At 33.6% G+C, this 27,262-nt stretch overlaps 2 protein-coding genes across 6 annotated transcripts in view; one reads left to right on the top strand and one right to left on the bottom strand.

The window, feature by feature from the left end:
* Nucleotides 1-20,875, top strand: part of LOC149086997 (SID1 transmembrane family member 1-like) — a 43,274-nt gene extending 22,399 nt beyond the window's left edge. The window contains exons 10-25 of one of the 4 annotated variants that reach the window (XM_089231204.1): nucleotides 151-192; nucleotides 2,398-2,475; nucleotides 6,505-6,659; nucleotides 8,852-8,925; nucleotides 9,642-9,708; nucleotides 9,850-9,998; nucleotides 10,151-10,202; nucleotides 10,322-10,439; nucleotides 10,606-10,742; nucleotides 11,852-11,954; nucleotides 13,902-13,978; nucleotides 16,285-16,331; nucleotides 16,662-16,767; nucleotides 16,982-17,092; nucleotides 18,243-18,356; nucleotides 20,737-20,875. In XM_089231204.1, coding sequence (XP_089087330.1) covers nucleotides 151-192; nucleotides 2,398-2,475; nucleotides 6,505-6,659; nucleotides 8,852-8,925; nucleotides 9,642-9,708; nucleotides 9,850-9,998; nucleotides 10,151-10,202; nucleotides 10,322-10,439; nucleotides 10,606-10,742; nucleotides 11,852-11,954; nucleotides 13,902-13,978; nucleotides 16,285-16,331; nucleotides 16,662-16,767; nucleotides 16,982-17,092; nucleotides 18,243-18,356; nucleotides 20,737-20,799 — 1,493 coding nt within the window. In that variant the 3' untranslated portion in view covers nucleotides 20,800-20,875. The remainder of the gene's footprint in view (nucleotides 1-150; nucleotides 193-2,397; nucleotides 2,476-6,504; nucleotides 6,660-8,851; nucleotides 8,926-9,641; nucleotides 9,709-9,849; nucleotides 9,999-10,150; nucleotides 10,203-10,321; nucleotides 10,440-10,605; nucleotides 10,743-11,851; nucleotides 11,955-13,901; nucleotides 13,979-16,284; nucleotides 16,332-16,661; nucleotides 16,768-16,981; nucleotides 17,093-18,242; nucleotides 18,357-20,736) is intronic. The other 3 variants (XM_089231205.1, XM_089231206.1, XM_089231207.1) reach the window with 3 other exon arrangements.
* Nucleotides 20,876-21,070: 195 nt separating this feature from the next.
* Nucleotides 21,071-27,262, bottom strand: part of LOC149086994 (limbic system-associated membrane protein-like) — a 45,164-nt gene continuing 38,972 nt past the window's right edge. The window contains exons 7-10 of one of the 2 annotated variants that reach the window (XM_089231209.1): nucleotides 27,043-27,170; nucleotides 26,733-26,928; nucleotides 26,508-26,594; nucleotides 21,071-22,982 (exon numbers count right to left, since the gene is read on the bottom strand). In XM_089231209.1, coding sequence (XP_089087335.1) covers nucleotides 22,870-22,982; nucleotides 26,508-26,594; nucleotides 26,733-26,928; nucleotides 27,043-27,170 — 524 coding nt within the window. In that variant the 3' untranslated portion in view covers nucleotides 21,071-22,869. Of the gene's footprint in view, nucleotides 22,983-26,507; nucleotides 26,595-26,729; nucleotides 26,929-27,042; nucleotides 27,171-27,262 lie in introns of both variants that reach the window. The other variant, XM_089231208.1, reaches the window with a different exon arrangement.

The raw sequence follows: 27,262 nt of genomic DNA, 5'->3' as shown, positions 1-27,262 counted from the left end.
CTTTCTTTAATGTTTAATATTTTTCTAATTTAACCTTTTATGACATGAGTTTTGTTTTGGATTAAAATGAGTATATATTCGAGTCAAGCAAAGAATTCTTTGAAATTGCTCTGTGCTGTAATCTGGAAAAGAAAAATTTTCTTCTTTTAGGTTCACGTCAGCCGTCAGTTCTGAGCTATGGTGCTGTATCAGGTAAAAAAAATGTTGTTTCTTTGGTGGTTTGATCAGTGGCGATCAATTATCAATATTAAGATTTCATTAAATACATAATACAATTCAGCCTCTTTTTTTCTTCTTTTAAAATATTAAATTTGCGGGGTTTTGGAGATATTTCTGCATACTTTTATTATTATTGCAATAAAATTTCTCTTTTGCTGACACTGGCAGACCAAGTTTGTCTGTAAAATCAGGGGTTTGAAATGTATACTTTTATTATACAAGGGAAAATTATTATTTTGCCATAAAAGAGGGGTGTACGCATTTGAGGGATGTCCGTTAAGAGGGGCTTTACTGTATTATTGTTATTAAATAACATTAAAAAAAATTGTAATAAGAAATTTTCATATTAGGATTTTATTTTCGTCTAAAGAAAATAAAAGGAAAAATTGGCTATTGTTTACTTTATTCAATTACTGTATATCTGCATTAGGATATGCTGCACTTATTGAAATGCTTTGTGAACATAACCTTGTGCATGTATGTGCATTTCTATGCTCCTATGTATCATTTTGTTGTGCATTTGCTCTTTACTAATTTCAAAATAGTTAAATGGCAGCTAGAGTAGTTTTGTTTGGTTGGTTTGCTTTGCTTTTGCATGAGAAAGCACAATAGTTTTTATTTGCTAAAAAATAAAACAATCAACTGATAACAAATTATGATAAATATCAAAATATCAAATGGTAAAACTATGGTTAATCAGTCCTTAATTTTTTGAAGTAATTTATTTGTTTTAAAATTTCTATATACATCATTGTAGACAATTATGATAGGATATACCTAATCATTATGTATATTTGAAAGATGTATCTGGTGTAATTTAAGCAGTGCATTGATCACTATGATAGTAATTATCATAATGATATCATAATGATTGAGGCTGTAGCCAGATTGAGTGCTATCCCAAATGTTAAAAAATAACTGATAATTTTGTGGATGCTAATGGTTGTGTCTGTTGCACAGCCAGTTTGTCCCCTTCCTCAGCTGTACCAGCTGTCCGCCTCTGTAAGGTTCAGGAAATGAAAAGTGGTAATAGCCTTAGGAAAAATGGGAGATCATGATATCACAATCGAGATATTTGATAACGGATTGAAATTGTAAGGGAATTCTGGGTAAGTTTTGCAGCAGAACGGATGTCTGATGGTTTGTTCTGCTTTGTTTATACAAAATAGAGCATGACTTTTTTGAAAATCACGTAACTGATTGATTTCATCACGAAATCATATTATTGCTAAATTTGAAGAACATTCTGATTAATGGTTTCTAGTGTCATTATTTGTAAAAAAAGGAAGAAAAAAATGAAAAACATGACTTTTTTCTGTTCTGTGAGTTTTCAAGGAGGTCGAATCTTGGCAAATGACATCATTAATTCTTTAAAATTGATTGCATAGCATGAGAAGAATGAAGAACTAACATTTTTAATTCTGACAAGACACAGATGGAACTTATGAAACATGGGGAAACAAAATAATTAAAATTATAGTAGATTAATCACAAAGATGATGATACTCTGTCTTTGGTTGTGTTATATATATTATAATTTGAAAAGTGTGAAAATTTATGGGGTGACTTTTTTTTGTGATTCAATGCTTGACTTGAATCTGATAATTTTCAACAACTTTATGGGGAAAACAGTAAGAAAGAAAAAAGAATATAAACTTCTATGTTGGCCAGAGAATTATAGTTTTCATTAGAGCGTTTTTTATTACAACATGTGATATTGGGTTAGGTTTTTCACTGTATGAGTTAACATAATGATTTCAAAATTTAACACCTTATTTATGTGAGCATCAGACATTGCCTTTCCAGAGTGAGCTTTCTTCTATTGATCACATATAACCAAATGTCTTGTAAATTTTTTTAGAATTCTGAAAAAAATCTATTATTACTTGTATTTCCATCTAGTAACTACAAGAAAGACATAAGATGTCATAAAGTATTTTATGATGTGACTCACAAGAGTTTTTTGCTATTCATAAGGCATTTGCATGTACCACCGCCACCACATTTGAAGCACACTTTTCCTTTTTTTTCTCTTCAGAATCATTTTTCGTGCATTTTTTTTTTAAATTTAAGATTCATTAAAATTACAATAAAATATTTTTTGTTTTTAGTGTTTATTGACAGATGAAAATCATACTCATCATTACTTTAATACTTTTTTTTCTGTGTTTTGTATAGACCGGAAAGTTACAGAGAGATCTGTTGAACTAGGTCATATCAACCCTGGATTGACATCAACACCCGTACCTCCAAGAGGTGAATAAAAATCAGAAGAAAAATGTGTTAAATTAATATGAAATTTCACATCACTATTAACTAGTCAGTTTTTTCCCTATTTTCAAAGTTAGTGCTGGGATCTTTAAAATGCCTTATGATATTTTCATCTGATGCATATAATGAGCTACTAAAAGCATGAAAAGTTGCATATCACCATGCTATAATGTATAATATTTTTATGAGTTTTACGCTGCTTTTGAAATTTAATTTTGTAGCAATGATATAATTTGTTCGCACAATTCTGAACCTGAATTTGGAACACTCCTATGTTCATAACTAACTTTAGTATAGAAAGGGAAAGGGTTCAACTAAGATTTAACTTGTGTAAAAAGAATGAATTAGGCTGATACAATTTGTGACAATATCATTTACTTTTGGTGGATTTTTTTTAAGTTTGAAAATTCATTCGAATCACAAATTTATAACTCAATTCTTACTTGCTATTAATAAGATGGAATTTTCTTAAGGAGGGGCTAAGTAAGGCTTGAAAATCCTCAAAAACTCTTAGTGGCTCACTATGGAAAAGCAATGCTTCATCTAACTAGACAGGTTGATGGTGATTATTGGTTTACTTTCTCTTGGTTCTAATGACTTAGATATATTTATGGTTAAGATTTTAATGATTATGTTTAATTATTTTACTTATGTTCATTTATGTAAATAAATGAATTGAATAATTTCGATTGGAAGGAAAAAACAAAAACCACCCGATAATGAAAGAATCCACCTGATTAGTAGATCAAATTATTACTAACAGCCTAAACAATTATGTATATAAAAACAGTTTTAAAGGTATATCATTCCCATTGATATGAAAAATTTTAAACATAGTCTGTTCCTTGTAAAAATTGAAATTTGAAAATGTGTCTGTCTTCAAGAAAGTCTTCTCTTTGTAATTTCTAAAAAAAACCCCCGTTTTTGGATTCATTCTCTTCTACTTTCAACTGAAAATTCAAGTTTTTTTTTTTTAAACTCATCTTGCAGCAATTCAAAGTATCATGACATTGAAATATATAAATCATTTAAAATAATTCATTGTATAGAAATAATTTAAAGTAATTTACTTGTTTTACCTGATTCCCCTCAATATAGATTTTGATTAGCTTAATTAATTTCATCTTTAATTTACTTAAAATAACTTAATTTTCAGTTAAGTTAAATTTCAACTTCGAAGTGTAAAAATTACTGAAATATTTCATTTAATATGCATCTGTGAGTCTGGTTCATCATTTCTAGCCAAAATGGATATGCAGGTAACAATATTTAAGAAACTATTAAAATATGGGACTGTGTAAAATTTGAAAAAAAAAAAAAAAGATTAGATTCATTGAAACTACTCATGTAACACCAATTTATTAGAAAAATGTAGGTCATCAGGGCTGGTAATGATGCGGAATGAAAAATTTTGTGCTATAAAAATATGGTCTAGAGGAGAATTCATGTTCAAGTGTTTCATCCAGAAATAACTGGCCATCATTTCAACATATGTACTCTTCTCTCACCTCCAATGAAGATGTTTACCACAGATGTGAACAAACATGTTTGGAATTGAAATTTCCTCTGAATCACAGCTCTTTTTCCCAAAACAAAAAATAAATAAATCTACCTGGTGCCACAAATATTCATTCAAAAGTTGAGTATTACTCAAAAACGTTAATTTAGTTTCTAAAAAAACAGTTTGCTAGTCTATGTTCAGTTGTATTATTTATGCTTGCATCATTAGCACAATGCTTTTAATTCTGTAATTTTTTTGCATGGCTGCTAGGATGTGAAATGCTTATTTGTGTTGCTCCTCCTCTCTCAAATAAATATTCAAGCTAAATATAGTAGAACTAATTTCTTTTTGACTAAGACTGAAGCAATTGATTGAATTTTTAGATGAATACACTGTGAGAAAATTGGATATTGATATTAATTTTTTTCAAGATGGGAATAAAATACAGCCTGAATCCTCACTACAATGATACTCGTTATAGTACTCTACAACAAAATTTTTTTAAAAATCTTACTTGGAATGCCCATAGTCTAATATTAAACAGCTACCTCTTGATATAACTATAATATTTCTACAAAAAAATATTTTTATTGGTCTGCAGAGCATCGTTATATTGAGATTTCATCGTAATTTGTGACTTCAGTCAGTGCATATGGAAAAATACTATGCTAAAGACATTCATTTTTTATTATATGGATAATTTAAAAAATATTTCCCTACTCAGTATTTTTGAGTATTTTTAGTATTTTTTATTATGAAAGAGGGAGAGAAACTGAAAATTTATATATATATATATAAATGTAATCAAGTTGTAACGAATTCCAAGATACTGGAGAAATCACTTCGTTATAAAGGAATTCCAGGTTTTAGCATTTTTCCTATGCAAATTTATTTGCGGGGTAGAAAAGTGTTAGATTTTCAAAGAGAGCGGCGAAAAGTGTTAAAACGAGATTTTCGCTATAACAGTAGTCGTTAAAACAGGATTTGACTGTATATTACACACCTTGTAAGTGAACTGTATGTTAACTTGACTTAGATTTTATAAAGATGTATTATAGGCATATAATCAATAGATGGAAACATAATGGTGGTTGGAATCTAATTTTCAGACTAGAATGATTAAATTATGGTGTTTATTCTGAGAGGAAAATAATATGCATGAGGTGTTTTTGCATGCTCTCTAATTTCTTTTTCATTGAATCAAATTCTTCCTCCAAGTTCTATTTTATTATTCTTCTTTTCCTGGTAAGGAATCACTGCAATGGCAACAAATGAATTGACCACATATCATAAATAATTGTAAGAGTATATGCCTTATTTGATTATACAGAAAGCTAAAGGATTCTAGATAGAATATAAAGGGTGAAAAAAATAGACATAGGTTCATATTAAATAGCAAGTTCAATCAATGTGATTTAGATGGCTGTATAATTTTTATTTAACCACTTAAGGATCACGCATGAGATATCCCGGCCCTATGTAAATGGAAGAAATACATCTGAGCTCTCTGTTCCTTCCTTCAGGACTTTTCATTGATAACCCTGTGAAAGAAAATTAGCTCATTTTCCCCTTTCCCTCAGCATTATATATTTATATTTTCTCCCTTACTATGGTTTGATGATTATAAAAAGGTAGTATAACATATATACAGAGAAAGGGTAGCTGGGAGAGGGAGAAAGAACGGAGATACCTGCTTTTTTTTTTCTTCATTTCCAATGTGTAAACAATAATACCAGTTTTTGAGATCTGTTTCTGCTAGTTTAACTGCATGTCATCCCAATTTGTTGCCAAAAGTCTGTGCTTAAAAGGGGGTTAAGAGTTGAAACATTTTATCAATAATATTGATGAAATGTTTCTTAAGCTATAAGAAACATTTTTGTAGAAATTGTTGGGAATCAATGGAAAAGAGGATGAGAATGATGGTCTATTAAGACTGATTGTGGAAAAATAAAGTTTTGTGTGAATTTCTCTGATTTATATTGTTGCAGACTTTTTGATACTGCTTAATAAATAGAAGCACTTTAGTTTCGGGATTTTTAATTGATTAACCAAATGTGGGGTTTGTTTTCATTTTCCGAAATAAGAACATTTCTAAAAATTTCAATTAATGGCGTTGTTTTTTACTTCAAAGTTTTCTGGTCTTATTTATAACTGCAGTTAGTTATGTAGACATCATTGCACACTAGTTTGACATTTATATATTATACATAGCATTTTTTCGAGTGTGACGGGTAAATTATTTTCATGGGGAAAATGAATGTATGACTCTTACCATGAGCGAAGTTTTTTTGTGCTTTGTGAACAGTGATTTTATTGTTTTAGCTAAACTCACAGATGCAAATGCAATGCACACAAACTTTTTTGATTTCTTTTTTTTTTTTTTTTTTTTTGACATTACACAAACTATTGGTTTTCTTCCAGATCTCGGAAGAATAAATTCATTTCACATTGTCCAAGCATGAAATAGTTTTCTTAGATACATTACCATTTTTCCTCACCTTTTTTACTTAAAGCAAGCAGTGAAGAATCGGAAGCTTCCAATATCTCAGCAAATGTGTATGCCATTCACACACCTGTTGGAAATGATGGAAATGATGAAGACATAGATGAAACAGATTATGATAAGCTGCCTGAAGTTGAACGGGACAAAAATATTGTTCGGACAAAGGTGAACTGATTTGTAATAATTTAGATATTCAGTAAAAAAATGTTATGCCTGTTTATTTTGAATGATAATGGCATAAACAGTTTAATAGATATAATTTTAGTCTCAATAGATTTGTTTTCATTTGCATCACTTTAGTGTTAAAAATGTACTTTTCATTCATAATACTTAGTAATTAAATTTGATCAGCATTCTATTCATAGAATGCTATATAACATGAGAGGGAGATAGACAGTTTTTCTCAGCCCAAGATATCAAAGAAACAGATATTTTCTAGATATTATGCCGAAGTGAACTCAGTAAAAAAAGTCATCTTGTCTCCGCCAAGACACCATAAAGAAGGTGGGGTCATGTCCCGAGTGGTGCAGATGGTGGCATGTTTGTCCAGTATGCAAGAGGGCCTGGGTCCTGGCGGAGACAAGATGACTTTTCTTTCCGAGTTAATCTCAGCATAATATGTAGAAAATATCTGTTTCCTTGCTATAGAACAGCGATTCTCACCCTTTTCTGACTAGTGGAGCCCTTTTCAGTGTGTAATTTCTATGGTGGAGCCCTGTTTAACTCGAGGAGCTCTTTTTAGTATATTATTTATATGGTGGTACCCTTTAGGACACTTTTTTTTTTGTTTATCAAATTTATTTATTTATTTTATTATCCTCGAGTGGTTGCGGAGCCCCTGAGTAGTGCACCGGTTGAGAACCGTTGCTATAGAACATGCTTGAACATAAAACTTCATGTTGAAACATGTTGTATTATACTGATACACAGAGTAATTGTTAACAGCAATAATATTGAGAAAATAGTTCAAAAATAGTTCTAAAAAATGCTAAATAGCCATGGTCCATTGGAATAATTTATTTTCCAGATATTTTATCCACATCTGCAGAAGGTATATTTAATAGTGAAGAATATGAATTCTCATAGTAATCTTCTTGTTTTCCAGAGATGATCGAGGGTGGAGCTGCTCTAGTAATCATAGGGGTGACTGCATTTGGGTTACATGGACAATTACAACCTTAATATTGGGGGGGGGGGTGGATGTTTGATATGGTATTGTGGGGTATTGTGGCATAATTCTTATGCAGCATGAAATGTCTGCTGTTGAGCATGTTGAGGTTTAAGAGAATTCATACTACACTTTTTTGACCTAACCTGTATTCTATTATCTGAAATTCAGTACACGCAACCTCCTGCATGAATATGTTAATATAAAGACCAACAAGATGCCCTAATACCATCATAATTTCAATTAAAAAAATTGAGTACACTTAACTTGGCTTCCTGTTCTTTAAAATACCTACAGAAAACTCGGATTACCCCATTCCTCCACTGATTGATGCAATCAATTGGTCAACAGGCCCATGCCAGCTTGATTCAGGCCAAACACTGTCTTCCCACAAATACCAGTGCAACTCCAGCCTTAGTCTTGGTCCTCTCTGGGCAGCCAAGACCACAACAACTCTCTGCCTTCTACCATTGAAGATGTCTCCAACAGAGATAGATGAAGTGATGCTTCTGGAAAGTTAAATTATAACTAGTAGTAAACTATTACTACACCACACATTATGCATGCACCTCGTAAATTTTCCACTGGGAAACTTCCAATGAATTGGTACTTGTAAGAATGTGCATGTATGTGCTCTGTATGGAAGAGTAAATAAACTTTGCCCAATAATACTTAGAAATCACCAATGTAAAAGGAAAATACATGAAAAAATACAAAATTTTTAATGCATTACGACACACTATGAGTGCCATCTTCAGGGGAAAAAAATATAAACCACTATTTCCACTATTATATCCAAGTTGGGATCTCACTTCAGTTGGTAATAAATTTTAACTCTTGGTTGCTCAATGGAAAAAAGAAGAAGAAAAAATGCATGTTCACATCAAACGTTGTAATTAGAATGAAACTAAGATCCCTCATGTAAGTCTAATGCAATGTTCTGATTGGTGAAACAGAGATATTTGATTTGTCTTATGTGTGTTATGTACCTAACATGAAGTTTGTTTCTAAGGAATGCTTGTTGTGTTTGAAGTTTTAGTATTGAACAAATTCCTTATCATGAAATCGGCTTTGAAGGCCTTCATTTGTCTAAAAATAACATTCTGGGAAAAAATTCTTATGCATATGTAATAAATATTTGTTGAAGTAAAATTTGAAAAAATATATATATATATTCTGTGGCTTGCAGACTGTACTGTATGTCTCTGATCTGGCAAAGAAGAATGAAAAGTACCATTCTGACAGAACCAAAGTTTATTCTTGGTATGTTAAAGCTTCATAATAATGTTTTATTCCTGATTTGAGAGTGATAACAGAACAAACTAATTTACTTTTTTTTTTCTTTTCACAGAAGGTGATGTTTTAAATACAGTCGATGCTTGTTATAATGACCCCTCCATCATTCCATGGAAAATGGATGTTATATTTATTGGAAGAAAAACATATATATTGCAATCGTTGTATGAAAACATCTGGGACTTTTCCCTCCAGTCTTTATAATGGGATGGTTGCTATAATGTGGGGTTGTTATAATGAGTGTCAACTGCATTTTTTCCACCTGACTTCATCAGGAATATTGGAGTCATAGAAATATGATATATATATCATAATATACATGAAACATAAGTGATCAAAATCAAGATTTGAAAGCATTTGAAAGATTTATTTAAAACGAGATTCCTGAACTTTTTATGTTTGTAGCACCTTTGAAAATGTAACTATAATTTTTGAAATATCTTGTGACACCCTGCTTGCTTGCAGAGCTCTTTGGTATCATGTCCTTATTACCACTTTTAATATAATTTTATCCTAAAATATCTTTTAGCACCCCCTAAATTATTATATGCCAAAATGCTTAGGAATTAGTGCTTTAGACATTAAAATTCATGTTGATCACTATGCACAGTCTGAGATGTAAAGGGGAAAAAACCCAATGATATTGATATGATAGTATTAATACCATTGTGTGGTTATTTTAGGAACCTTCTAACTGTTGCTGTTTTCTATGGACTACCAGTTGTCCAGCTAGTGTACTTGAATCAAAGTGTGAGTAGTTTTTTTCATTTTTAATTTATTTTTGTTTTTAAATGATATAATTGACACACGTTGCAAGCATTGTTATACACATTGCCAAAATTTCCAATGTATGATGTATGAATTAGTAATAAAAAATTTATTATTTTGCAGATAGTGAATAGGACCGGTAACCAGGATTTGTGCTACTACAATTTCTTATGCTCACATCAGCTCTGGATATTCAGTGATTTTAATCATGTCTACAGCAACATAGGATATGTCATGCTTGGCTTATTATTCTTATTACTTGTTTGGAGAAGGTTAGTATCATGACTCGCAATTATGGACAAGAAGGAAAAATTGGAATTATGCTAATATAACATGTTGGAAGTGCATTAGTACATGTTCATGGGTTATGGCTGTGAGTCTCTGAATAAATATTGTATTTCCAGAAGTTATTTTTTTTTTTCAGAGAGGTTATGCATATGTATTCAAGAGATGAAATTTTGGCCAGTGGTGAAGAGGTTAGTGAGTTATAATTTTTAAAATATGATAATGTTAGTTAAATTTTTAGGTTTAAATTTAAAATAACAATCTGAATTCTCTAATATAGGCAACATTAGAAAAAATCCCTCTTTTTTAGCTCACCGGCATACCTCATCATTTTGGTTTATTCTACGCTATGGCAATAGCTCTTGTGATGGAAGGCATACTGAGCGCAAGTTACCATGTATGCCCGAATAAAGCAAATTTTCAATTTGGTGAGTATTATTAGTCTTTTTTTCTGTTGATGTATATGTTTTTATTTATTTTTTATATTATTAATATGCTCAGGATGTTGTCCTTAACTATGCTTGTTGAAGATTTGTTCTTAACTCTCCCCTCATAATGGCTCATTTATGTTAAAAATCATTAATCTTATATTAGATACTGCATTCATGTACGTGATAGCAACTGTCTGTATGCTGAAAATATATCAAGCTCGCCATCCTGATATTACAGCCAAATCCCATCACACTTGGATGATTCTGGCGGTTGTATTGCTCATAGGTGTAGCTGGAGTGGTAAAAAATGTTTTTTTTTCTCCTTCTAATTTTGTGTTTTATTTTTAAATGGAATGTTTAGATCAATATGTTGCAATCGAGACAAAATTTATGTTTTATCTCTGTGCTATCATGTTTGTCAGAATATATGCTTTTAATTTAAACTACCGTATTTACCTGTGTCTATAAATTTTACATTAAAAAAAAAAAATTGGGATCTCTTAGCGTGGATTATATAATGTTGCATCTTATCTGCAGCTTTTTTCTCTCAGGATGGAATAGAAATGAATATTTTAAAAATTAATTAGTTAAAAAATATATTTTTTAAAATTTTTTATAGATGGCATATGAATGTGAGGAGAAAAAACAAAATTTCTTCTACCGCAAACAATCCATTCCTTCCTTAAGATTTGATTGTTGATCAATGAAATCTTTACTTGTGGAATATGTGCCATTGTGTCTATATATCTTTTCTCAGTGTAGTGAAATTTTCATCTGCAGATTATACACAGTAATTTATGGTAGTTTGATTTGTACATTATAATGTCATTTTTATGTTTGATAAGAGCTTTAGTGCAGTTTAGTGCTTCTGATTGAAAATAAATGACATGTCAATAAATACCATATGATTTGATTACGTCACAAAAAGCATAAATCTGAGTACAGCGCAACCTCTCAGATTCTTCGATTTCCTTTGGAGAGTTGACCTCGTACCAGAGGTGAATTAATATATAAAGAAGAATCCTAGAACAGAAAAAACTGATGTTTCCTTTCATAGAAGTGACCTATCAGAGCTGTTGTATAATCTGAATTGAATCTACTCTTATGGATGAAGTAAGACTTGCAGATTCCATCATAAATTGTCAGCATGCATGTTCATGCATAGTTGTTTCAGAAGCAACGAATACAAGTTAAACAAATACAGTCTTGTTTATTCTTGCATGATAAAATAAATTGAATCCGCAATATTTGGAAAAATGATTTGTTCTCTGTTTTAGACATCAACTAAATATAACTTCAGCAGATTTCTAATATAGTCTATCTCTTGGGATTTATTGTAGTATAAATGTGTATGTGCATAATGACTGATTTTATGTTAAGTAAAATTTATGTGTTATATTTTTCTTCAGTTACAAGGTGGCACCATATTCTGGGTGATTTTTGTTTTTGGCCATGTCACTATAGTTTTCTTGGTTAGCTTTTCTATATATTATATGGGACGGTGGAACATAGGTAAATTTATCATTTTTACCATTAAAATTTCTTTTTATACATCTCATAGCATTATTATACTTCACCTCAATCTCACCCAATAACATACAATGAAAACTAGCTATTAGCCAAGCTTGGTGACTCAAGAAATGCATTATTTACCAAGTTGTGAAATCTAAACAAATAAAAATCAGACTTAAGTTTGTCTCTTATGTGCCGCCATACCGCCTTTTTTTATAAATTCATTAACTGACCGAGAATCAATCACGCCAGGTGGCTCTATCGTTCACATAGTCAGAATGTAACAAATGTTACCTAGTTTGATAACTTGTGGGTATATGCATAGACATACACTGCTGGCCACCGTAAATGCAACACCCTGAAGGAAGCATGCAAATAATATGAAATTTACAACATGCATTAGCGGAGGTGAGATATGCAAATGATTAGAATTTCAGCGCAGACGCACATCACGCGCGCCTGTGGCGCCACTTCAAAGCGCTATTTAAGGCTTGGAGATTTTGACGATTTGAAGTACGGCAATTGTGTTTTTCTTGTGGTTTTTTCAAAAAAACGATCAATTATGCCTCGTAGAAAACAGCGATCATCTTTTGATCAAATATCCGAGTTCGACAGAGGAAGGATACTGGCCTACCGAGATTGTGGATTATCTTTCAGGGAAATCGGTAGTCGTGTTGGACGAAACCAAACAACTGTAATGCGGATATGTGATCGTTGGATGCAGGAGGGTACGACGGACCGACGTGTTCGATCGCATCCACCTCAGTGCACCACTTCACGTGATGACAGGCGTATTGTGCGTATGGCAGTGACGGATCGCTCAGCCACATCACGAACCATAGCACAGCACATTCAGTCTGTACCGCATCATCCAGTGTCTGCGCGTACCATTCGACGCCGTTTACAGCAGAGTGGTCTGTCCGCAAGACGTCCATTGCTTCGTCTACCCTTGACGCAGAACCACAGACGTCTCCGCCGCCAATGGTGCGATGAAAGAAGGATGTGGACGGCACAATGGAATGAAATTGTCTTTACTGACAAGTAAACGCTTCTGTCTGCAACACCACGATGGTCGGATTCGAGTGTGGAGACACCGTGGAGAGAGGATGCTGAACAGCTGCATTATGTACCGCCACACTGGTCCTGCACCGGGTATTATGGTATGGGGCGGTATTGGATATCACTCTCGCACTCCTCTAGTACGCATTGCCGGTACTTTAAAAAGCCAACGCTACATCTCCGAGGTGTTGGAGCCAGTTGTCCTTCCTTACCTTCAGGGCTTGCCCACAGCCATATTTCAACAGGATAATGCGCGACCACACGTGGCACGCATTGTCCAAAGGTTCTTCGTCAATCGCCAGATTGAATTGCTTCCCTGGCCAGCTCGCTCTCCGGATCTTTCGCCGATAGAAAACATGTGGTCCATGGTTGCTCAACGATTGACCCAGATTACATCCCCAGCTGCCACACCAGATCAACTTTGGCAACGCGTGGAAGCTGCTTGGTCTGCTGTACCCCAAGAACACATCCAAAGTCTCTTTGAATCAATGCCGAGGCGTGTGGCAGCGGTGATCTCCAACAATGGCGGCTACTCTGGCTACTGATTTTGGCAGGAACCACACTTCACAGAAGTCTATAAATTTAATCATTTGATGCTTGGTCAACATGTTATCTACAAAATAAATATTGTTGCGATATCTCTTGTCTTTCTTGGTGTTGCAATTTGGGTGGCCAGCAGTGTATTATGTACTTTGTTTATGCCCTTTAAAATTTTGAACGTCTTTGTTATATCCCAGTAAATCAATTTTTTTTCCCCTAGTTTAACATTTGTAACATATCAGTGTATTTTTTAATGTGGTTTTGCTTACAAAAATAAAAATTTATAATGTTAGATATAAGTTGTCTGAATATAAAATATTTCTTTTAATCAGTGTATTTATTTATTAGATAGGCACATATTCCAAAGATTACTTCACAACTTAAAGATGGATTTCGCAGCACGATCATGCTGGCCAACTTACCCGGTATTTGATGGCTTTTTTTAAATCAATTTTTCTTATTTCACCAGGTCAGGAAAAAAAAGTATTTTGTTGTGATATTGAGAGATAGAAGAAATGCATTTTTTTTCCATCATGGACTCTAACCCTGCAGCCTGGGACAAATCCTTAATTTTAATTTTTTTATGCTATAAATTTACTTGTTTATAGAGACCCATGGAAAATAAAAAACTTTATTTTTGAAAGTTTTAATATGTACAGGGTAATTGAATAATTAAAGTTCCTATACTATGAGTAGTTTTTCTAAAAAATCTGCTTATCCGAATACTGCCAAACTTTTAAGATATCTTAATGAGACCATGGGAGAAAGATTTGTGAAATAAAAAAATAGCTTAATTTTCAACCACCAGGTGAAAAAGTGGTGTTTTTTTTAATGAATATTTTATTTTTCCCATGGACCATATAGCGTATATACCAATACATATATATCCATGGAATACTCCCTCTGGAACGAGTGCTACGTAGGTCGGAGTAGTGTCAGTATACTGATGGACCATGCTATATTTGTCTGAGCAGTGTCAGTATACTGAAACTACTCAGACCTATGTAGCGCCCATTCTGGTAGATGCATTCCATTAAAATTTTGTATATACACTATATGGACCATGGAAAATGTAAAATGCTATGAAAAGTGCCACTTTTTCACCTGGTGGTTGAAAATTGAACTTTTTCATCTCTCTCTCTCTCTCATGGTCTCATTAAGATATCCTAAAAGCTTGGTTGTATTAAGCGGTTTTTGAGAAAAACTACTCAGAGTTTGGGAACTTTAGTTATAATCTATGTATATAAAATTTATTTTCTGTCTGTCTGTCTGTGTGTGTGTATGTATGTTCTCTATACAAATCTACAATTTTAGATGGATCGTCGCCAAATTTTGCATATATACCAAATGGGACCCGACTTAAACGATGGGCTACTTTAAATTTTTGTCAGAGCAGGGTAAGTGCCCCAAATGGGCAAAAAGCTGTAGGGCAACAATGGTTTTCGGGCCTCAACAATCACTTTCCGAACGTTTACTTTGGTTACGTTGGCTGGTTCCCTAGCAATGCGTTTCAGACGTGTATATGCCTTTACAATGGTTTGTCACTTCTTTAATGCTGTCAGTATATACGTATAATAGTTTATGCCTTTATAATGGTTTGCCAATACTTTCAATACTACACAATACTACTATTCAGTACAATTACATTTCAATACTCTCAGTAATGAGGCTTTTTGAAGAGACGTCATAATCATCATCAGCATCGCTCTGAGGGTCAAGAAAAGGGTGAGACTCATAGAAATCACTGTTAAAATTGCCGATTTTACTGTAGAAATGCTGAAATTTGGTGGGGTTTTCCGCTACATCAATAATTTTAAAAATTGTATAGAATTCCCGATTTCTGAAATATTGTGTTTGCTTAAAGATATACGAAGCCCAGGAGATTGAATATGAAGTAATTAGCCGGACCTACTTTTGAGTTGGGTATTCATGTTATAACATTGATTTCAACTTTTTATTTATATCTTCTCAAGCATGAAAAATTAATGTCTCCATATTATCTTTTGATATTCAACTTCATCAATTCATACAGTTTAGGTTGTTTTAAAATTAGTTATGGGCCCATAAAAAGTACATCGAAAAAATTCCACAGCTTTAATTAAGCATTTTTGAAAGCTAAAACAGGCAGATAATTAACTTGAAGTGCGGGGGGGAGGGAATAGAAATACATAGCGCCCCTTAAAAAAGGAAAGAAAATATATTTTCATTTCTATGTTTCTTTAAATCTAGATTTGTTTATTTCATGAGTCGCACAGGAAGTCGCCATATTGGTTTACTTAGACACGGTTTGCCACACCTCAAAGAAAGAGGGAGATATCACGTGTTTCTAACAGCCTCATTGAAGAAAACCCGGGCAGCACCGGGTATTATAGCTAGTCACCCTATATTATTCATATTGTCGATTGAAATGTAGTCAACACTGTAATTTGAAAAACCTGTAGAATATTTAAATGTTATTTCATTCTACACTTCCCTATTTTTAGTGCCCAAATACAGTATTGCAATTGTTTTCTGTATATGTGTTTCATAAAGGTTTTAATGGTGTTAATTTAAAACAATATGATTAAACTTTTTGGGGGAAATTTTTTAATGCAGCTTTTTCCTAAGATTATTGTTTTTTGTTTTTTTTTTCACATTAAAAAATGTTTTATGACAGTAATCTGCATTGATATAAAAGGTTTTGTTTCAAGTGCTTTCTTTTCAAAGTAATTTTTTTTTAAATTTTTTTTAGGGTCGCTATGTGATGTTGAGTATAGCTGTGGTACTAAACATATCATTGTAAGTGAATGGATTTTGAATTTTTTTTATCTTGAATAGCTTTTCTCAAAATATCATGACCAGTCATATTCATCATTTCAAGTGCTCTCAACAGTTTAGATTGGAATATGTATTTAATATAAATTTTTATGACTTTGGTGTCGGCTCTCAAAATTTTATTTTGAAAACCGTATTCATATTATCGATTGAAATTTAGTGAACAGTGTAATTTTAAATTCAGTATAAACTGCATAAATATGAATGATATTTAAATTGTTATTCCAAAAGAAATATTCATATATCTTATGACTGCTTACTTTTCAATAAAAATTTTGTGTTTTTATTCTTTAGAGATTTATTTGGCTTAATAAAGCGACCATCAAATTTTGCTGCATTCCTATTGGCTGTATTCATCATGAATCTACTTCTGTATTTGATTTACTATACACTTATGAAGGTACTAAGCATATTATTTGAGTTCATATCATAATTCATCATAATGATTGCTTTTGAAAGTTTCTATTACCTACTTATAGTTATAGTTATTCAGATTATGGTCGAGGGGGAGGGGAGTAAGTGTTGGTAAATGTACAGTATAATAGTATTTCATTTATTTTCACAAAACCTATATCACAATGAAATATTTAAGTTCATATTTATCTATTTTTTAGCTGCGCTACAGAGAAAAACTGAGGTGGATTCCAATCATGTATATAATTCTTTCATTTGCATGTTGGGGAGCAGCACTAAGGTTTTTCTTGGATAAGAGCACTTCCTGGAAGGTAAGTACATTACCGCTATGCATTCGTATTACAATTTTTCCTATATCTTCAGTATTTATATATTTAGTTATAAATGTGGCAGATCCTTTTTCATATTACTCAAAAAAGAATCAAATGTTATATAATGAGCACATATGTACAGTATATAAATAGGATTCTTTAATATATTTATAAATGCTATATGAATATACAAGGAGATCCTATTTACAAGATTTGTATGACTTAGGCTGGGATTACACTATAAAAGCTTTGCAAAAGTTTATTTATAAAACTTTGAAAATGCAACCAATAAGAACATCGGCTACATTTGAGTGAATGTAATCAATAGGCTTCTTTGTTGGTTTTTTTTTCAAGTTTTATAAAAGCTCTTTTGTCAAGCTTTCATAGTGTAATCTCAGCCTTTGTTGTTTTGTTTTTGTTAGTAGTATTATTATTTATATATGCTGCATATATAGTGACTAATTTCTGGTTTGACAATCCTGGGTCTGAATTCCAGTGAGAGACATGGAAACATTGGCATAAGCAAAGAGCAAATTTTGGGGTTAACCCCCCCCCCCCCCACCCTTTTGAGCCAATATTATGGTGTATTTTTGCAGTAACCCCTCCCCTCAAAAAAATCCTGAATACACTACAGTAGTGATAGGAAAACTATGGCCCATGGATTGAATGTGGCCTGGTTAGAGGTTCTATCCAGCCCGACATGAAATTTGCAATGATAAAAATTCCAATAAATTCCATAAAAATTTCAATTCTGATTCAATGTTCAAATATGTCTGGCCTACTAAAATTACTTTTTGTTTTGTGGCCCTCTCCTAAAAAAGTGTGCACACACTGCACTACATTTATCATTTTTGTCTCACTACGGTCACTTTCTGCACATGAGGGCTAATTAGACTGGAACCTACAACTTATTGCAGATTCCGAATTGCAGGCTTGTTTTTATACTCATTGAGAGGTTGGTGTGCTAACCCCATCGATGGGGGACTCCCTGCAGTAGCAATACACTGCAGTACAGCATCAAAGCATAGTCATTTATTAGCTTTGAACTGTGGGTTCCTGTCTAATTAACTTTCTCATTACCATGATTCAAGAAAGTGATGAACGAGTATGTAGCAAAATAAAAATTGATCCAAAAACCTTTTTGTTACAGATGACACCTGCACAGTCTCGAGAGAGGAATATGCAATGTGTTCTGCTGAATTTCTTTGACTACCACGACATCTGGCATTTCTTCTCCAGTTGTGCCTTGTTTTTTTCTTTTATGGTGAGTATGTGCTGGATAAATGCATTCCAAGGTCAGTGATGATAGAGCTCAGGGTGCAAAGGGGACAAATCGTCACCCTAACATTTTTTCCTTCTTAAATATTTGATAAAAAAAAAAGACAATATGTAATGGTGATTTCAGGAATTGACCTTCCCAAAATTTCTGTTGTTCCTGTGTTTGATACTTTTTTGATCATAAATATTGGGAAATCTACATGAACATGCAGTGGTTATGAAATTGATGAGCAAAAATTTTGTAACTAGGCACTTTCTGAATGTTGGTTGGCTTTTTTATCATACATGTTTTAAATTAAAACAGTATCATTGTATTGTATTTAGAATTGTATGCCATTTGACAAAATCCATGAAGAAATGTTTTTGCCTTCTGGGAAGCTGTTAATGCTCAAATGCATTTCTCAATGTTTGTCCAACTCAAGTTTTTAGCATCACCAGAAGCTGTTTACAGGCATTGAAACATTCTCTTTGGAAAAAACTGAAACAAAAGAAAAAAATTTCCTATTAATTGAAGCCCATTCGACAGCCCTTCAGCTTAAAAGCACTTTTTAAACAGTGGCTGCAACACACTCTTGACACAAAATAAAGTGTTCCAGACTGCCATGAAGCTGGGCTGGAAGAGATCTCGGCAACAGGATAAGTCCAGTGGACAAGTTCTGGCGTTCATTCATTCATTGTCATCATAATGCAAGTTTTTAGTTTTTCATAAATCATAAGGCATTAAATTATGAATGTCTGAGTGGTGCGTCAGCCTGCGTTAAACACTGTTCACTTATTGTATCAAAGGATAATCAGAAGTTTCATGAGTTAAAAAGCTAAAAAGCATTAATTATTTTTCATAGTCTTTCCTGACTCAGAGGTACTGCTCATAAGAGAAGATGAATCTTAGTTTTTTTTCTTTACTTCATAAGTCTACTATAGAGGGGGTTGGGACCCCCCCCCCCCCAAGACCCAGGCTATGGACCCAGCTCAAGGATGTGGGGCACTTGGTGCTACTTTCATCCGTAGAGGAGAGATTCTGCATAGAGCTGCACAATGCCCTACACTGAGTGATTATTCCATCAACCTTTTCAGGAAAACAGTTTCAGAATTGGCTGTAAACCTGTAGGTTTTAATCAGATTAGTCCTTGTATGCATAAAATGACTGTTAGACAAATGGCCAAATAGATGTCTGGCAATGAAGTTGTTTGTGTTTGAACAATAAATTTAATTTCAATTCAAGTACAAAATGTAGAGTGAAGTAGTATGTTATCTATTTGGAGTTCTTTTCCAGTTGTATTTTTAGTGCAACATGTCTTTGTGACGTAGATGTGATGTAACAGTGCAAATTACTGTCGACACTTGATTTTACGAAACTCCAATTTATATGAACATGCTATTTTTACAAACTAGTCCTCTGTCCTGAATAGCATGCCATATGTTGATATCCACTCTATTTTATGAACTCCTTAATTTCTTTCACCATTGTTTTTTCTGTTATTTTATTGACCATAAAATTTAGATCCACTGACAAATAATTCACTCTTTGTGATTGTATAAACTGGTAGTTTGAGAAATGATACTACTAGCTTATTGATACAAGGCAATTTCTGAGTCAGGAGTCGATCGAACTCTACATTGACAAACTGCTGTTCATCCACTTTCATCTTCACAATGTCAACAATACGGAAAAGATTTTGCTTCCCAATAGTTGAAAAAAAAGATTTAAGCAAAAGATCATTTCTGTGGCAAGTGAATCTAGCAGCATTTCACCATCCTGAAAATATTTTTTAAAAATCAAGTTTTCTTTAAACCTCGAGATTGAGAAGGCCCTTGTTGCTTGGCTGAAGAAAATAAGAGGTTAAAAACTTTACTCTATGGAAACTTTTTGAAACAGCAAGCAAAATTATTTGCCTCAAAGCTAAACTTGGAGGATTCAAAATTCGGATAGATGGCTGCAGAAATTCAAAAAAAAGACGGCCTAACTTTACGGAAAAAGTGCAGCTGTGAATACAACTGTCACCAGTTAATAAAAAAAAGGAAGCTAAAGTCATTGGTTACTGAAATCACTGTAAAATGTTACGATGAAGCAAACAAAAGTAAGTGGGGTTTTTTTTGGAAAACATTAGATAATCATGAGTGCTAACTCATTTTTTTATTCCCCACTTTATTTTTCATCATCTCTCCCATTTACAAACTTTCGATTTTACGAACAAATTATCAAATCCATGTGAGTTCATAAAAACAAGTGTCAACTGTATATAGAATTAATAAAACAAGTAAAATTGATATAAATAGAATATTTTCTTTTGCATACATCCATTTAATAATCACTCACATTGAAATTTATGATTCCTAATGTCACACCAATTTTTTTTTCTCTGTAGGTTTTGTTCACTCTTGACGATGATTTGGAAAACACGCCTCGTTCCAAAATAATTGTTTTTTAATGAGCTTTTTTTGACAATTGCAATTCTTAAGTATCCTATACGTATATGTGGCTTCAATGACTATCAATGAGCATTTTTTAAATGCTCATTGATGCAGAGAACTTAATTGTTGCTAATTATTCTTTTGTGATTTTCATGTGATAGTCATTACCTTCGAATATAAAAATACATGCGTATATGTGTTCATTCATATTGTGAAATGTTTATGGGGGTTGTTTTCAATAAAAAATAATTTTTTAAGAAATTTTTTTTATTTGTTTTGTACTATAACGGCATGCATGCATGTATAGAATAAAGATGAAAAAATGTTAATGGAAAATAACAAACAATTAGACATACATCATACACATACATTTTGGATATTTATGAGTAATTTAGCAATTTTCTTTTCGCTGTAGTACAACCGTTACATATGTTCTGAAATGACATTTGCGATTTCATGTCTTCTCTGATTCTTTCTCAGTTTAAGGTATGGGGAACATAAAGCTTAAAATTTCTTCAGCATTGGATTATTACTGTTTTTGGCAAAAATTGGTTTGCTTCCATAGATTCCTTCAAAATTTGAGACTGTTCTCTACCTAAATTTCAGGCCTTTAACTACTCCACATCCAAATGAACAACATAACATAATTTAATTTCATATCCTGAAGCCATATGGCCACCATTTTTTCACCCAGTGCCACTTTTGAAAAGTCAGCAAAAAAACCAAGTTTTGCTGTTGGGGGAAAACAAGTCCAAATAACTAATTTAGGAAACATGAAATTTCTACTTCGTAATTCTACTTTCAAATTATGTTTTGTTTTGTCTGCAAAAAAAGGCAGAATCCCTTGGCCGTTTTCCATTCTTGAGAAGGAAGCATTGGTTGAGAAGTTCATCAAATATAGTTAAGAAATTTGCCTATTCACACAGAAAACTTCCAAGTGTACTATATTTTCCTCCATAAAAATTGCAGATTATATTTGAAAAAAAAAACAAGATTTCTTTTGTAATACTTTCTTTTTTTAGTGCTTTCTGTTTGTCTGATGGGTTTGGAATAGATATAAGTGCATTTTTAAATTTTAGTTCGTAAGAAATAATTTCTACAAACTAAATCAAAACAAAATATTAATCTATATAAGACTTATAGATGCCATATAAATTTGAGAAGAAGAATCAACATTTTTTTTGTACAAAAAACGTGACAAACAGCCTCTTCATTTTTCTCATAAACTATTGATGAATTAAATTTTTCCACATGGAGTATACAGTAATATTTTTTTTGAATGTAAATAAAGTATGTACCGGCGGATTATAGTACTTCACATAGCAAATTATAGTACTTTAATGTTTGAAAGATTTCGAAGACATTGAAGTGGATAAATAATCTGAGGTACTATAAGGTCGAAACTAGCAGATCAATGAAAGTAAGAATTTTTTTTGACACTTTTAAAATTTGATAATTATAGAACACAAACATAATCAAATGAGGACAAGCGATGTTTTTAGACACATTTTTTGAAACTAACAAATCTCACATAAATTTCTTTGACAGTATAAAAATTATATTAATATAGAACACAAACACATAATCAAATGAGATCAAGTGATGTCTCTCAGGAGTATTTTTCTTTGATTTGAGTTAAAGTTTTTGTGTGACATTCTTTGTTCCATGGCATGCCACATGGGTTTCCAAAGTTTCACAATGATGTCAAACAATTACTACAAAACAGAAATTAATCTAAAAGTACCCAAACTCTCAATACCCGTTCATTTTTTATCGTCAAGTTTGGGTATCTTTTCAATAATTGGCACTAATGGCAAATTATTTTGAGATCATATGTTCTCAACCACACAATACACTATATATATATATATATATATATATATATATATATATGTGTGTATGTATGTATCAAAGTAAGATCAGTTCAAACACATTAGATGATTTGAAAAAACCTTTCCAGCTATTTATCCGATTTTCTCTTCAGCAATGTGTAATTTCGTTTGCCAGTAGATGCATTGAATTGAATCAATAACTGTACATATATACAACTAAATACATACGGACACTATTTAAAAACAACCAACATATCATCTTAGCATTAGGATGACTAAGAAGAAAATCTGTAGGAGGAAATTTGGGTGCGGTATTGGCTGTTCGTTGCTGCTACTGCTATCTTGTTGACCAGATTGGTATTCAGAACCTTTGAGAGAAGAAGATAATTTATTATTATATTATTTCGAAATGATAAAAATTTATTTATACTTTTTTTTTTCTTTTGAAGAGCAGTGAATATTAAAATTCATTTTGTCCATATCTATGAAACTTGGGGTTTATGTTGATAGTTTTACAGCAGAAAGGTTAAAAAATCAAGGTGCATTATTCCTGATCTTGGAGTTATTTAAAATGTAAATTTTACTATAAAACATTTTGGTCTGATCTAAATTTAATTTGTTTGATGATAATCTAAATTTTGGATGATGCACATCAATGCTCTTCAACTTTTTTACACTTGCTGTCCGACGGAAATGAGAGAAATAACTTGCGGACCAGCAAAAGTAAATGTGTTTGATAATATGCCGATCGCCTAAAAATTATGTTTAATAGTTTACGGGCCAGCCAAAAAATTAATAATTGAGGAGAATAATTTGCTGACTGACTAAAAATAAATGAGAAATAATTTGTGGAAAATAACAACCTCGAACACTTTTGTAAAACTACCACACACACACACAAAACAACCTTCAACACTTGAACCTCCCAAAAAAATAAAGAGGAAAAAATGATTTTCTGACCCGCAAAGATGAATAAATATTAGGGATAGTTTGCGGAACTGCAGAGAGAAAATTCCCTGCAAAAGCAGTTGAATTTTCTCTCTTTCCAAAATATATCTTCACATCAGCCAGCTGTTAAAAACCTTCGTAAGCAAAGAGATTTTGTCTGCTGACGAGGTGTGTCCGTAAATGGGTAGTAAAATGCATTGAGAGCCACGAAGTAATTAAAAAAAAAAATGTGTCCGCTAACGGGAGTGTCCGTTATGAGAGGTTCCACTGTATTTAATTTTATTTGTTTTTGATATGCTGATTCTCTCTGGATCACGGCTCCTACACTCTGCGGCAGGCTCCCCACCCCAGTTTGGAATCTTTGGGTACGAACATAGTGCACGCGCTGGTTTCAGACTCTGCAAGTTTGCTCCCTTGATGTCAAAAACCTGAATTTCGAGGCTTTTTTTTTACCTTAACGACGCAGAATTGGAAACCAGCGTGCACTATGTTTGTACCCTTTGGCGAGTCCCAGGTCAAATTTGTAGATCAGTCTGTAACAAATTTATATAGAGTGAAAAAAACAGAAAAAAGATGTAGGAGCTGTCCTGGAGCCCTGTTAGCCCTACCGTCGGGGGGGGGGGGGCATGCTAAGAATGACCAACAGTCATCACTGAACACTACTGATATGTTGATTTGAATAGTTCTTAAGTTTTTGATGACATTATGAATTTTATTATACGTACAATACAGTAAAACCCATCTTAACGGACACCCCCCCCCCCCAGATACGGTCACTCCTCTTTTATGACCAAATAATAATTTCCCCTTGTATAATAAAGGTATACATTTCAAACCCCCTCGTCACCCCCTTTTACGGACAAATTATTTTGTCCCGCCGGTGTCTGTAAAAGAGAGGTTTTACTGTATTGTGTATTTATATTTTTCTCCCCTTGTTTTTTGCTAATTTTTCTTCTATTTCGGTGCGGAATTGCAAGAAACATTTCTTGAGTTTTTCAATTGGAGAATTAATTAATTAATAGTAGATCAGCAATTCTCGTCACTGGCATTTTTTTTAATCGATTTTAGCCACGGAGGAAAGAAATCTCTTTCATTCCTTGATTTTAGCAATCGATTGGCAACTTTTTTTTGATAATGCTTCGTATTTTCCCTCGATGAAATATGGTCAAGCCGCGTAATAACGATAAAGACTGCGACGAGATTCTGGGACGACTTTGCTATTTTTATGTACAAAAATGAAAGTTTTCAACAGTGGGAAAAAAAACAAACAAGGGTAATAGTAATTTGTTTGGTGACCATAACAAATGGGGAAATTTGCGTCACATGAAACTACCATATTTCAATACGAGCACCCTTTGTAGCCCGGATTGCATCTAGAAACCATATATACTCAACCCATGGCCCGCGGGCCAAATGTGACTCTCGGAGTAACCTGATATGGCCCGCGCCCTGAAACCTAATTTTGTAAAAATGAACTAAGGGCCACATATTACGAGATCGCTTAATAAGCATCTGCGGTGTAGGTCCACATCACTTAAGTGCATAACGAGGGACCATCTCGGAAATTTTCTATCGTCTTGGGCAGAGCCGCTGCAACTAGATTCTTGGTCAGGTGGGGCAAGCACGCATTTTTGCGCCCCCTTGTTATGTTGAAGTAGAGCGTTAAAAAGTGAAATTCGCGCCTCTTCTGAGTTCCAGAAGATCCCAACTTTGAACAAGATCCTCAGCAGATCCCAACGTTGCTCCGTAACTTTGAATAACTCGGAAACAGCGACAGATTGAAACATAGAATTTCGAATACACCGGTTTGCAAAATTAATAACGCTTTTAACTAACGGATGGCGACACAGTCGTTTTCTCTCACTTCTTTCTTTGGTGGGGGGGGGGGGTCCATTTGAACATTATTATTTACAGTTAGAGTCCTCAAACGCCGCATCAGCTTCACCCTTCACCAGTTCATCTGTGATGTATACAGTAGATATACTGCAGGAAAGTGGCTTCATACTTCACTCCTCACTTTTACCCTGTTCTTGCTTGACAAGGCGGCCATTTGGAATCCATTGCAATGCGATTTCCCCAATATTTGCGAAGGACAATGTCATTGTTGAAAAGATTGATGCGTTACGTATCAGTCATAAACTGTAACTAATTTCATAAACCAGCGTATATGAAATTTCAGACCCGCCCACTTCAAACGAGCTACTGTTTCTTTATTTCCTATTCATCACTGTTTCCAAGTTATGCCATTTTAATGTTAGTTTTTCTTTTTTGAAACATCCTGTACGTGCAAGATAGAATTTTATTACACGGGCCATATCAATTTTATAAAAAACGGGACAAAAAAAAGGAAGGTTTTTTTTTTTTGTATCAGAATGAACTGAGCTCTTCGAAGATGTCTTAAAAATAGTATTGTCTCGTTCTAGGGCCGTTTTAAGAGCATCATAGCCAAGTGATAATTTTGGGGCCCTACCTGGCAAATTCTGAAAATAAATTTCAACCAGTTCTTATTTTTGTGAGGCCGTCTAGTCGTGCCCGGGTAGGCCCATGCGTTAAGACGGCGCTGGATCTGTAGATAGATTTTTAAATGTATGTAAATATGTAAGCTGTTACTTCCAGCTAAGTATGGGGACCCTAGAACATCACTTTGCCCGGCCAGATGTTCAGGTGGCCATGCATCACCGAACTGTAGACCAGAGTAGGCGCAGATCCACGGTGATGTGTCGGGAAGGCCGATTGTAGGTTCGCGTTGGATCGTCCCATATTTTGCACAGGCCTATTTTTCACATTTAATTCGGCTATTGGGAGTTATGATCACCCCCCCCCCTTTCGGGATATGTGGTTGGCCCAGGGCTCCAGAGATCGATCTCATTTATAAAATCGCCCCGTTCAAAACGTTTTGTATAGTCGTTCCAAGACCCTGCATATTCCTGTAATTTCTTACTTACCCAGATCTTCTGGCGACATGTCAGTCATAACAACTGGCAGCAACGAAATTTCTGTAGTAGCTCTTTCCAGTTCATCTTCACGTGAAGCTGAAACAAAGAAAAAACAGTGAGTTTGGATTAGAAATAAATGTTAATTATACTTTCGAGCTCCATGATGAATGTATTCATAGAACGAGGGGTTGCCTAAATTTCTCCTATGGTGGCACATGTGCAATATCTTACCACCGGCAGTGTGAAAGACGAAAGCCTCGCTGGGATGGTTCCACCCGAAATCGTTTCTCGCCTGCATCACCACTTCGTATTTGGTCCCCGGTCCGATACCCGTGATGTTGTAGCTGTGACTGTGGAGTACACTCTGTTCGGCATCCACTGGTATCATAACGTCCGTCCACTGGGAAGCTTTGTTATCGGGATTACGCCGCTGGAAGAGAATCCAATTAGAGACTTGGTATCGTATTTGCCCGATTATAAGACAACATTTATTTACAGAATTTGGAGTTACCAAAACACAATGCATAACGTACAGTGTACACACCTCTAGAGACCTTATCCGGAGAAGGTATTCGATGATCGGACTGTATGACTTTACTGTCCAAGTTATGAGAAAACTCTCGTTCCGTTTACCCGCTGCAGGGCTCTTGAATTTGACCGGCTCCGCAAGACCTGCAAATCGGAAATAAACCTACAATTTTTTTTCTTCAAATGCATAAAGTTGCTGAAATGATTTGTTAAATAACACGCGCACACACACACAC

The sequence above is a fragment of the Pholcus phalangioides genome, unplaced genomic scaffold (assembly GCF_987345545.1).
Source record: "Pholcus phalangioides strain wild (caught in Gottingen) unplaced genomic scaffold, Ppha-v1.0 ptg000004l_1, whole genome shotgun sequence".
NCBI classification, from domain to species: Eukaryota; Metazoa; Arthropoda; class Arachnida; order Araneae; family Pholcidae; genus Pholcus; species Pholcus phalangioides.
Note: the sequence above shows the minus strand (reverse complement) of the source record. Positions and strands in the feature narration are given on the sequence as shown.